Source organism: Trichoderma atroviride, chromosome 2, assembly GCF_020647795.1.
Source record: "Trichoderma atroviride chromosome 2, complete sequence".
NCBI classification, from domain to species: Eukaryota; Fungi; Ascomycota; class Sordariomycetes; order Hypocreales; family Hypocreaceae; genus Trichoderma; species Trichoderma atroviride.
The window spans coordinates 4,616,482-4,628,788 of NC_089401.1; the positions used below are offsets into that span (position 1 = coordinate 4,616,482).

The window sequence follows — 12,307 nt, forward strand, 5'->3', positions numbered from 1 at the left end:
AAACGCCACCGTAATATCCACGCGCGAGAACCGAATCAAAGTTTAGGCTTAGATCCTAGCCTGGCCCATGTCTGATCGCAAGTGTGGGACGCCTGCTATGATCCCCGTGCCGCCAAGTGAACCGACAGCCCGGCAGAGATTTGCTTTGATCTTACTGTGAAACCAAGCTCAGACCGTGTTTACCCGGTTGCCCACTGAGGCTCGTATATACGATTAAACTTTTACCAGTTTCTTTCACAAGACACACCAGATGAACTTTTGGCTTCGGCTACTGACCGGGATTTTTCGCGGCAATTTTGTCACCGCCGGTCTGTAAGTGCTACTATCTCCTGAGGGCTGCGGCACACACACGGGACGATAAGACACTTGGCAGCTAGCTTGCGGTAGGGGCTTGGCCGAGCTGAGGTGGCTCAGGCACATTTGCCTGTTCAGGGTGAACTAGAGCAGTGGGAAAGAAAAAGGCCAGCGGCAGAAAGGGCCACTGGCTGCGCGGGCGGAAGACCGGGCTCGATGCTGGTTACATTGGCGTCGGCAGCTAAGTCGTCACCACTTGCTAGCGTTACAGCAGAGCCAAAGCCAGAGAGGAGGGGGATGATGGAGTGAGAGATTGGCTGCTCGCTTCTATACACGCATAGCACGCATAGCACGCAAGGTCGCAGCTGAGAAGTGACAAACAGCAGGGTTCGGTTCCTTGACAGGCGTCTAGAACATGACCAGTCGTCGGAAAATTCCTCCCTTGGGATGCCACCAAACCTTTGCGACTCTGGTCCTGCCCTCCGATGCAGAGTAGCATTGGTTGGTCTTAGCCCTCCGTGGCCATCTGTCGGATGCACTGAAGGGATGAGACGAATCGATTTTGACAAAGCCGACCGACCGTCCCATCCACCAAAAATAGGTGGACAGGGGGGGTTAGCTGGCCAAGACGAAGCACGCGCATGCCGTCGTCTACTGGTACGAAGGAATAATGCTACTGCTGCTAGTACTACTGCTAGCTGCTGATACCGCTCCATCCAGCTTCGTACTCGGACGAGGCTCCTACGGCATTCGCTGGGCAAAGGAATGACACACAAACCCAGGCCTGACCTAGATAGACTTTTGCATGGCCTGGATCTCGTGTTGCGTCTTGCATCGTGCAGTAGCACAAGTGCTACCAGCTAATGGGCCATGTGAATGCTACGGATACCTACATGCTTACTGCTTGATCCGATATCCAGATTTGAAGAAGTCCTCGATGAAAATCCGCCGGACCGAACAAGGAGCAGGCAGACTGACTGTGAGCTTCCCAGCGCCGAATTTTTTTCACTCAAGCCAAACCCCATGGGGACGCTCCCCTCTCGAGTCCGCAGAAGCAAAGTTGACAAACACACCTGCCAAGTGCTTACTTGTGTTTGCGCATTGCAGCCCATCCCGTGCAGTCCGTCTTGGCAGCTTTTTGGTGTGAAAGGAAGTTTTGCTAATACCTACTGCCAAGGCCTACCTACTGACTTACAAACTCTATATACGAAACTGTAAGTACCGTTGCCGACTAATTGGTCCCCGGGTTGACTTAGAGAGGAATTAAAAAAAGAAGCAAGCATAATGAAAAGGATGAAGAAGAAGAAGAAAAAAGAAGAAAAAAGACAGAGATCAGCCATATTCGTCCGCTTACCCGTAGCACCAGCTGCTTCATGCAGTGCTATTCCAGGATCCCCCCTTGGCGCCACAGTTGATGGCCTCTTTTCTCATGCAAACCGCCCCGCCACCAAGAACACGGCGACGGTGGTAGGTAATAAAGCAATTCATTTTTTTGTTCCCTCTACTCTTTTCTTTTTGCTCGTGCATGCGGTAGCGCAGGTAGGTATATGCATCCTACATGTATCCACCAATTCTCATTGTCCTGGATACGAACGAACAAGCGGGAGGGGGAATTACACGATAACTCTCATGCAGGGTCAGCTTCACTGCTACGTTTGCTGCCCGTCGATATGAATCCGGAGCCAATCGTCACTTATTCTCAGGCAGACTGGTTCCGATAACCAAAAGGACAAGCCAAACCATTGGGCACGTGGAATGCAGGCTCCGGGCGTGGGACAGTTTGCATGCGGGACCTTGCTTTTCTCTCCATCTGGTGATGGTGCCGCCAAGCGCACAGCATACGAGCCCAGCCTGCATCTCGCCAGAGTTTTCATTGAATCCCTCTCATGCATGAGCGTTCAGGTCGCATCTCGTATCGGCGAAAGCGGCCACCATGAGCCCATCCCGGAAGAGACAAAAGACCAATGAGCTACGCCATGCCGCCAACGACATGCCGTCAATCCCACCCTCGGAGGATCCCAGCCGATCTCTTATCCACGCGGAATCACCTGCTAGCGTCTTCCATCGTGCCAGGGAGAATAAGTCAGCCGCAAATGGAGGGCAAATCATTGCCAGCATACACCTACCTGCCAGCCTATCACTTATCAAGCATTCTGTAGCGAAATCCCCGCCAACGGCTGCTATCGAGTGCCAACCCCCTGTCGACAACAACGCATTATCGTCGGAACTACATGCAGGCAGTGTATATTTATATATCTATGATACAATGCATATTCCTACATATACAGATGCAGCACAGGTACCCGCTACGTACCGGAATATCGCTCGCTTAAGGCCTGCATGGAGGAGGCCTCGCTCGTATGATTCAGGTCGGTACCATATTGGGCTCAATATTGTCCACTTTGGGACAGACCCGTGTAGATGCAGGTAGATGTAAAAGGACGCCACCAGCCCAGCGGCCTCATTGGCGATACTAACAGCAAACATTGTCGATACGTAAGTGCATAGACTAGCCACGTCCAGGCTGTGTTGAACAGGGGAAAACAAGATAGTATTGGCTACTATTATTACTACTTTAATCAGGAGTAGGCATTAATTCCTGCGCTCGCTAATGCAGGGTGATGATTTCCTCACAGCTGCTTCTCAAGCCCCTTGTGTCTTGACAGTGCCGCCACCACATGGCCTCCTCAGTAGCAGCAGCAGACTAATAACCGAAAAAAGGAATCAAGTGGCTTTATTGAAAAGCCATTAACGGGATGACAGTGGCGTCTCTACCGAGATTACACGGGGTCAAGTTGAAGGAGCCATCTACACTCAGCCCGAACAAAACTAAACGTTGGCGATTCTGCATGAATCAGAGCCCTGATCCTTGCGTCTACACGCGCCTTTACCAGTCCATCGCCTCATCACAGGCAGATGAACAGATACATGCATACTATTGATTTATTCAAAACGCGGGGGAGGCATCAAGTGATCCTACCAGCCCAAGTTACATGCATAATTCCGACGTGGTGTTACTCAAAATAACCAGTTTTCTTCCTCAGAGAGCTTGGGGTGCAGAGGCATGTGCTTCCAATATAATTTGTAAAAACAAAATAATTGGTCTCAGCTCCAAGCCACATTAATCTAAAATCCTCATCAGGTGACGCCGATGATGGTAGGACGAGAGAATATCACACCGCCTAGAAGGAGCATATTCAGCCTCAGTTTTTGCCCCCCCCCCCTCCTGTGTCCCCCATGGGGATAGAAGCCACCCCTCCCGAGAACTGGGCATTTCTGGAGTTAGCTCTTTCGGTGAGTGGCTGGCTGACGAGGCTTGGACTATACCTGATTGTAACACTGGTATTGCCAAGTAAAGCAATCTTGGAAGTGATGCTAAAAAATGGATTCTGCGAGGTTATTGTGATGTTGAACAGCCGAGACTCAAAATTATGACTTGTACGAGGGCTCTTGTATTCTACTTGGTTGATACTTTCATGCCGACTTACACAGTTCCTCCGTCATTGCATAGTGATGGCACTTATTTACTAACTTTGTTATTTTGCATAAGTTTAGAAATTAAAAATGGTTTCTTTAAGCGGTCTTGCTGTTCGTTGAATACAGGAACTTGACACTGGAATGCAGGCTGTAGGTCAAATCTTTTCTAATTCTCGTATAGAGAATTGATATTTCACGCAAACATACCGGGTAGGCTTCTATTCAAAGAGCAACAGTCTTGTGCAAAAGCATCCTTTTATATGTGCCCACCAGCTTCACCAACATACCAGTCACAGCAACGAGACAGATGTGGTATTATTGTACATGTTTTTTTGTTCCTATTTAGTACTATATAGTAGTAGCATCAATTAGGATATTGGGGCCTCAGTGGCAGTGTCCATGTAAACTCTCTCCTTCCTACTCATCCGCAGACCTTTATATCATGTGTACTTGGAGGACGCTATATTGAACAACCCCTCCTTTTTTTACCTTCAACCTGACCCTTTTTTGCCCCTTTGCTCAAAATCTCACACACTTATTCGTACGCTTCAAATCCAACAACCAGCAAGCCTGCTGCTTAGTATACACGCTTGAAAGGAGGAACAGGCTTGCACTCATTCTCGTCCAGGGTGGTGGAAATGACCTTGCGGTATGTCAAGTCTACCTTGCCGTGGGGCTGCTTCTGGAAGCTGAGAGTGTGCTTCATCCAGTTCTGGTCATCACGGTCAGGGAAGTCCTCGCGGGCGTGAGCACCACGGGACTCCTTTCGGGCAGCGGCGGAAGTGGCGGTTTGAACACTATGGTATCTCATGGTCAGTCATCGTTTTCATTACATCCTGCTGGTGTCTGAATTCAATGTTGGGTACTTACGCGCATGTCAACAAGTTTCGCAGCTCAAGAGTCTCAACAAGATCAGAGTTCCAGATCATGCTGCGGTCCTTGATACCAACCTGGGAGAAGGTCTGGTCGACCTCGGTCATCCTGCGGACACCCTCGTCCAAGCTCTCCTGGGTTCGGAAAACGCTGACCTCGGTCTGCATGGTCTTCTGCATGGCCAGGCGGATCTCAGCGGTGCTCTTGGGGCCGTCAGAGGTTCGGACTTGGTCCAGGACCTCAATGTGGTCAGCACCAGCGTCGGCAGCCAGAGGCTTCAGCTTATCGCCGGGCTTGAAGTTGTCGCGGATGGTGTGGGCAACGGCACGGCCGAAGACGACCAGATCCAGCAGAGAGTTGGCGCCCAGTCGGTTAGCACCGTGAACAGACACTGAAGCAGCCTCACCACAAGCGAACAGACCAGGGACAATCTTGTCCTGGCCGCTCTCATCAATGGTAAGAACCTCGCCAGTGTAGCGGGTAGGAATACCACCCATGTTGTAGTGGACAGTGGGCAGAACAGGGATGGGCTGCTTGGTGACATCGACACCAGCAAAGATACCAGCGGTCTCAGAGATACCGGGAAGTCGCTCGGCGAGGATTTCCGCGGGCAGATGGCTGAGCTGCAGGAAGATGTGGTCCTTCTCAGCACCGACACCGCGGCCCTCGCGAATCTCCATGGTCATTGATCGGGAGACGACGTCTCGGGAGGCAAGATCTTTGGCAGTGGGGGCATATCGCTCCATGAAACGCTCACCCTCGCCGTTGAGCAAGTAACCACCCTCACCACGAGCACCCTCGGTGATCAGGCAGCCAGCGCCATAGATACCAGTGGGGTGGAACTGAACAAACTCCAGATCTTGGTTAGGCAGACCAGCTCGGGCAACCATGGCCATGCCGTCACCGGTACAGGTGTGGGCAGATGTGCAGCTGAAGTAAGCACGTCCGTAGCCACCGGTGGCCAGAACGGTGTTGTTAGCAAGGAATCGGTGCAGAGTGCCGTCCTCCTGGTTGTAGGCAAGGACACCACGGCACTCGCCGTCCTGCATGATCAGGTCAATGGCGAAGTACTCGATGAAGTAGTTGGCGTTGTATCGGAGAGACTGGCCGTAGAGGGTGTGCAGAAGAGCGTGTCCGGTTCGGTCAGCGGCGGCACAGCATCGGTACGCCTGACCACCCTTGCCGAACTTTTGGGATTGACCACCAAAAGCTCGCTGGTAGCTACATAATAGAAGATGCACGTTTAGTAAATGCCGTCTTCAACACCACAAGCAATTCTCGTTGTAAAGAAAACTCACATCTTTCCATCCTCAGTTCGGGAGAAGGGGCAGCCATAGTGTTCAAGCTCAATGATGGAGGCAGGAGCTTCACGGGTCATGTAGTGGATAGCGTCTTGGTCACCCAGCCAGTCGGAACCCTTGACGGTGTCGTACATGTGCCATCTCCAGTCATCCTCGTGCATGTTTCCAAGAGCAGCGTTGATACCACCTTGGGCAGCTACCGTGTGAGATCGTGTGGGGAAGAGCTTAGAAATACAGGCAGTCTTGAAGCCAGCTTCGGCGAGACCCATTGTTGATCTCAAACCAGCTCCTCCAGCTCCCACAACGATTGCGTCGTACTCATGGTCCTAAAAGTGATGTTTCATGGTCAATTGACAAGATCTTTTGGCTCGGCCCGCTCGCCCGGAAGAGCTCTCCACCGAGGGGAAGACGACGTACAATGACGGGGTATTTGGAGCTGACAAAGGGAGAAGCTTCCTTTGCTCTGAGCGGTCCGTTTGCGATGACACGAGCTATATTGGAGAAGATCCATTAGCACACCAATTGTTCTTGTCTTTTCTTCCGCCCTCAATCTTCGATTCCTGGGTTGGTTCCGATCGTAAATTGCACATCGCGGGTCTCGGAATTGCTTGGGCCTACCTGCTGGTCGAGTAGAAGAGAAGTTCCTGAGCTGGGTCCGCGCCAGCCGGGAGATCTATAGCATTCCTAACATTAGCAAGCTGTACAAGAATAGAAAAGGACAGATCAAGAGTCTTTGCTGCAACACAAGCTATGACCTCCGCGGCGATCCGTTTTGCGCGCAGGGCAATGCCGAGTTTGCAATTTTTTCCCCGTGGTTCAATTCACGTACCGAAGAGCCAGAGGCCAACTTCCTCAATGCCATAGAGGACGCCATCGTGAGCGAAGCAAGAGATCCGGGGTCACCAGGCTGCGTCGGCGCAAAAAATTGAAGCAGCAATGGCCTTCAACTGTAGCAGCAAGGTTGGAGATTCGGTAGCATATGTCACGTTTTCGTAGATGGGGTCTTTCGGAAGCGCATGTGTCGGTCCTCGGCTATCTGGGCCAATGGGAGGTTGTGTATTAGTAGTGGACTCGGGATTAGTCAGGATGCTGGCGAACTCTTGACAGCGGATTCAGCTGTGGTTAACACCTTTACCTTGGTAGATCCACTAAAATGTCTTTTGAAAGCAAGAATGATGATTCTTTCTTTATAAAGCGTTGTAAAGGTAGATCTTCTGAATATTTGCCTATATGTGAGAATAAATCAGGTGGCCCTGTCTTTAATTTGTGCCTTTTTTCTGACTTGAAGCCATTTTTTCTTTTCCTTCTCTCTCCTCTCAATCCTCTTACACGGGCAAGAGGGATTTCTATGACGCCTATACATGGGAGAAATTCTGAGGAATATTCTCTAGTAAAAGGAAGAGGGAGAAAGAGATCTCAGGAAAGCCTAGCAGACTTCCTTAATTGCTCTCAGCCTCGTATGCCTTCAATTTACAATGCCATCAATAAATAATACTGATGCCATAAAAATATCGTCAACGAATCTTTAATTCCTGAGAAGAAGCACGCAGACGCCGAGGAAGCTGCCCTTAAATCAGCCACCAATATATACAGTCCGAGTATATATTGATGGAGCTGCATGCCTAAGAAGCAGCACACAGAAGCCAAAGATGCTCTGCTTCCTTTACCCAGATGTCCATATCTACGGCTCAAACAGACCCAAATTATCTACTCACATTGCAGAATCTGCTATAACACACTTCACATGCATTTACCACATTCATCAATGCATCTTATGGTATTGAGAATTAGGTAGTATCGCATCTCATCATCACTGGCTGCGTATAGAGAAATCCCTATTGCTCGGCCATTAAGTCTAAATTTGGCAGATTTCTTCCTGTAATGTTGCATAACGCTGCATGTAGTAAAAAGACTCCTCATTCATCAAGGTCTACAGGCCCGCGCCTCCTGGATTTGAGTCAAAATCACCACAGCCATGGGCAGAAGCTGACTGCCCTTGCAGTAATAGGAAGGCTGACTCCATTACGCTGCTCGATGACTCTTCATAATTTTACTTTGATGCGCCTGGATTGGCCAATTCTCTCTTCTCCGCATTCCCAAGTTACGAAATTGAGCATGAGTGACTCATATTGCTAGTTCCAGGGCAAAATGAGCGCCTTTGTCAGCAGCTTTTTTGCATGAGGCTTTGCCGCTTTGCCACACACAGCCGCGCACCCCACTATAATTCAATGGTTTTCAACGATTCCATCCATCGAAATATCAAGTCGACGACTGCATCGCTTTTGCTGCATCATCACAGCTCGCGCCTCTAATTTTTCTTGTTTGCTTTTCGTCTTTTCATTCTGTCAGAGTCGCTTATACCCTTTTTTTTTTTTTTTTTTTGCGATAGCGCGAGATTGCCCAGCTTGGATCCCCAAACTCACATACACCTGCTCACTCAGCCTCGTCGTTTCATGCACCAAAGCGATCAGATCATAGACCACGTCCAGGGAAGCTCTCTTCAGAGCTCAGCCGCAACCATGCCGGAAGGCGAAGCCTCACAAGCTCAGAACCCATCCCAAAATGCCTCCAGAGGAGCTCCTCGAGCTCGTAGAGGCAGAGGTCGTGGCGGCAGAGGACGAGGAGGACACCACCACGGTGATCAGGCTCAGGCAGCTCAAGGGCAGCAGACCCCACAACAGGTCAGCTCAGAAAACTCGTCTACGCCCACAGCAAACCCAAACCAGCCCCAGCAAGAATCTGCAGCTTCTGGAAATTCATCAAGATCATCTCGCGGAGGAAGAGGCCGAAGAGGGCCGCGGCAGAGCGAGCGAGGTGGCGCAAGACACAGCGCCCCTCGAGCTCCTCTGCCAGGCCCATCACGGCGATTTGGAGGTCATCTCACAACGGAAGTCGATGACGCAGATGCAGATGCAGATGCAGATGCTCCTTCATTAAGTGCAGAGGCTCCTGAGTTTGTACCGGGCCAGCCGGTATTACCAAGGGCGTAAGTAGCTTGTTTTGTATACCATTTAATTTCTGGTAGCCTTCAGCTGCTGACGACTCTTTAGGCAGCCAAGGAGATCTGAGGCATCTAAGAAGCCTGAGGTTAGACTTCCCAAATCTACGGCTGCAGACCTCGGAACCAGAATCCACGAGGATATCGGCAATAGCAACTATGAATGTGCAGTATGCACAGATGAAGTCCTTCGGAAATCCCACGTGTGGTCTTGCAACGTGTGTTGGACAGTAGTCCACCTCAAATGTGCCAAGAAATGGTATCATAATCAAATGAAGCAAGCTGCTGAGAGGCCACCAACTGAGCCTCAAACGGAGAAATCATGGAGGTGTCCCGGCTGTAACTCCAAATTATCTGATGAGCCAGGCTCCTACCACTGCTGGTGTGGAAAGGATATCAATCCAAGGCCCTCTAGCACCTCACTACCTCCACACTCTTGCGGACAGACATGCTCAAAACCAAGGGGAACATGTCCTCACCCCTGTGGTCTCCAATGCCACGCTGGCCCTTGTCCGCCGTGTACCCTTGTCGGACCTACACAGTCTTGCTATTGTGGAAAGAATACCTCCCAGAAATTGTGCAGAGAGACCGATTACGAAAATGGCTGGAGCTGCCAAGAGATTTGCGGCGACCTTTTGCCCTGCGGAGAGCACTTTTGTCCGAACCCTTGTCACACCGGACTTTGTGGAGATTGTGACCTGAAGGTGGACGCAAAGTGCTACTGCGGGCGTGTTGAGAAGAAAGTGCCTTGTTTCGAGAGACAAGAGATACAGTCCTCTTATGATGTTAAAGATGGCTCATGGTTCGACGGCTCATTCAGCTGCCAGACACCTTGCGACAGGAAATTTGACTGCGGCACTCACAGCTGCTCTGAAACCTGCCACCCCCAAAATGAACAACCAGCTCATTGCCCTTACTCTCCCGATTCTGTTACGCATTGTCCATGCGGCAAAACACCACTTGGTGAACTCTTGCAGGACCCAAGGCAAACCTGCGAGGACCCCGTACCCCATTGTGAGAGGGTTTGCGACAAGCTTCTTCCTTGTGGCCACACTTGTAAAGCTAAATGTCATACCGGCGATTGCGGATTCTGTATGGAAGCGATTGAGATTTCGTGTCGATGTGGGAGAACCTCGTCTGCATCCGTTTGCCACCAGGGAGACGTCCAACCCCCGTGGTGCATGAGAACATGCCAAGCTACTCTGAGCTGTGGCCGCCACAAGTGTGGTGAGCGCTGCTGCCCAGGAGAGAAGAAGGCTGCAGAGAGGCAGGCAGCATCCAAGAAGAAAAACCGACAGCCTGGTGATTCTGTCGTTGAGGCTGAGCATATCTGCATACGGACATGTGGGCGACCGCTGAAATGCGGTAGCCACGACTGCCAGCAGATATGCCACAGAGGGCCATGCGCAAGCTGCCCTGAAGCCATATTCCATGAAATCAGCTGCAATTGTGGCCGGACAGTGCTCCAGCCGCCGCAGCCATGTGGGACTCACGCCCCAGAGTGCCGGTTTAACTGCCCAAGACGACCAGCTTGTGGGCACCCGCCTGTTGAACACAACTGCCATATGGACGATATCTCTTGTCCCAAATGTCCGTTCTTGGTGGACAAGTGGTGTGCTTGCGGCAAGGAAAAGCTGAAAAGCCAGCCTTGTCACCTTCAAGCGGCTCACTGTGGACGACCTTGCGGAAAGACTTTGAAGTGCGGGTACGTGCTATTTTCCGCCCTTGATTCTCTTCTCCACGAAGTGAAATAACCGATGTATACTGACTTGATATCTCTAGGTTACACAAGTGTCGAAAGCTTTGCCACAGGCCAGGAGAGTGTGAAGATAGTGCAAGTTCTAGTCAAACTTGTGGCCAAGTGTGTGGCAAGACGAAGCTATTCTGCGATCATGCTTGCCAGAATGCTTGCCACGGCCAAACTTGTAAGTCCAAGTCCAAAACGTCAGTTGTAATTGTATTGTGAAAAGCTCCTAACAGAATCCTGCAGCTTGCAACGAATCATCTCCTTGTACCGCCAAGACCGTCATCTCTTGCCCCTGCGGCCACCGTCACCAGGAAGTGAAGTGCCTTGCTAGCAGTTCTAACCCCACGCCATCTCGGCCTGAGCTCAAATGTGACGATGAATGTCTCCGCCTAGAACGAAACAAGCGTCTTGCTGCAGCTCTCAACATTGATCCCACATCTCATACAAACAACCATGTCCCGTATTCGGACACCACTCTTCGGCTCTTTAAGGAGAATTTGGCATGGGCGGAGACTCAGGAGCGCGAATTCCGTGTCTTCTCCAAGAGCCCCAGCGAAGCTCGGTTGAGATACAAACCGATGCCTAATCACCAACGACAGTTCCTACATGTCTTGGCGGAAGACTACGGCCTAGAGAGCAAAAGTGAGGATATCGAACCCTATCGTTACGTTGTCGTCTGGAAGGGCTCCAAGTTCGTTTCGGCCCCAACCAAGACCCTCGCGCAGTGCGTCAAGATCCGAGAGACTCAAGCGGCAGAAGCGGCCGCCACAGCAGCCGCCAACTCGAGAGCCCCTACTCCACCACCCGCCATCATAACCGAGCCGTTCAATGCTTTCCTCATCACATCTCCTCGATTCGGACTCACCATCGAAGACGTCGAATCCGCCCTCAAAGCCGACCTAGCAAGCCAGTCGTCAGCCTTCAACTTCACCACAACCTTCCTGCCCTCAGACGAGATCCTCATCCGCGCCTCGGCGCACTACTCCTCCTTCCTGACGCCCACCGCCGTCGAGCAGGCCCTTCAGACCATGAAGCCCCGCCTCGACAGCACCATCAAGCGCCTCGACGTCGCGGGCAACATCCTGCTCTGCCACGTCGACGCCAACGAGCAAATCTCCCGCAGGGAAGACATCAGCAGGAACGACGCCTCCGGGTGGAGCGCCGTCGCCGGCCGCGCCGCGGCCAAGAGGGACGACGCGAAGACGGAGACGCCTGCGGCCTCTGCGAGCGGCAGCTCTGGAAAACGACTGCTGCTCGGGCTGAAGAAGAAGAAGGTGGAGATGAAGAGGGAGAAGTCCTGGACGGAGCAGCTTGGTGGAGATGTCGAGTGCTGAAGCTGAGAATGAAGCTGAAATTAATTTTGCTACGACTTTGCTTTTTTATTGTTACGTTTGTTCTACAGCAGGATATATGCTCATAGATGGGATGATGGGATTATGCATCACCCATCATTGTGACAATGTTGACGCGGTATCAGCATTAGAATCTGATCAAGAGACAACCAGTCTATTGGGTACTACAGCTTCCAAAAATTATCATTAGAAAACTAAGAAAAAAAAATCACTGGAAAAAATAATCAAATAGAATTAAAAAAAAAATCATTAAAATTATGTATTA

The 12,307-nt window shown here is 51.0% G+C and overlaps 2 protein-coding genes across 2 annotated transcripts; one reads left to right on the plus strand and one right to left on the minus strand.

Annotated features, from left to right (window-relative positions):
- Window positions 1-4,091: 4,091 nt before the first annotated feature.
- Window positions 4,092-6,922, minus strand: TrAtP1_004324 (uncharacterized protein). The gene is made up of 6 exons (XM_014083887.2): window positions 6,775-6,922; window positions 6,564-6,618; window positions 6,363-6,436; window positions 5,943-6,271; window positions 4,642-5,865; window positions 4,092-4,568 (listed from the first exon to the last, which is right to left on the minus strand). The coding sequence occupies exons 1-6, from the start codon at window positions 6,817-6,819 to the stop codon at window positions 4,349-4,351; spliced, it is 1,947 nt and encodes a 648-aa protein (XP_013939362.1). The 5' UTR covers window positions 6,820-6,922; the 3' UTR covers window positions 4,092-4,348.
- Window positions 6,923-8,215: 1,293 nt separating this feature from the next.
- Window positions 8,216-12,301, plus strand: TrAtP1_004325 (uncharacterized protein). Its single transcript, XM_066112256.1, has 4 exons — window positions 8,216-8,931; window positions 8,996-10,648; window positions 10,726-10,868; window positions 10,934-12,301. The coding sequence occupies exons 1-4, from the start codon at window positions 8,399-8,401 to the stop codon at window positions 12,022-12,024; spliced, it is 3,420 nt and encodes a 1,139-aa protein (XP_065968339.1). The 5' UTR covers window positions 8,216-8,398; the 3' UTR covers window positions 12,025-12,301.
- Window positions 12,302-12,307: the final 6 nt, after the last annotated feature.

What these genes read in the sequence shown, in the direction of transcription:
- TrAtP1_004324 (XM_014083887.2), bottom strand. Translation starts at nt 6,819, where the DNA reads ATGGCGTCCTCTATGGCATTGAGGAAGTTGGCCTCTGGCTCTTCG. An exon ending in GCTCCAAATACCCCGTCATT is followed by an intron (nt 6,272 to 6,362) that starts GTACGTCGTCTT and finishes CATCACTTTTAG; the next exon opens with GACCATGAGTACGACGCAAT. An exon ending in CGAACTGAGGATGGAAAGAT is followed by an intron (nt 5,866 to 5,942) that starts GTGAGTTTTCTT and finishes TCTATTATGTAG; the next exon opens with CTACCAGCGAGCTTTTGGTG.
- TrAtP1_004325 (XM_066112256.1), top strand. Translation starts at nt 8,399, where the DNA reads ATGCACCAAAGCGATCAGATCATAGACCACGTCCAGGGAAGCTCTCTT. An exon ending in GGAAAGACTTTGAAGTGCGG is followed by an intron (nt 10,649 to 10,725) that starts GTACGTGCTATT and finishes TGATATCTCTAG; the next exon opens with GTTACACAAGTGTCGAAAGC. An exon ending in TGCTTGCCACGGCCAAACTT is followed by an intron (nt 10,869 to 10,933) that starts GTAAGTCCAAGT and finishes AGAATCCTGCAG; the next exon opens with CTTGCAACGAATCATCTCCT.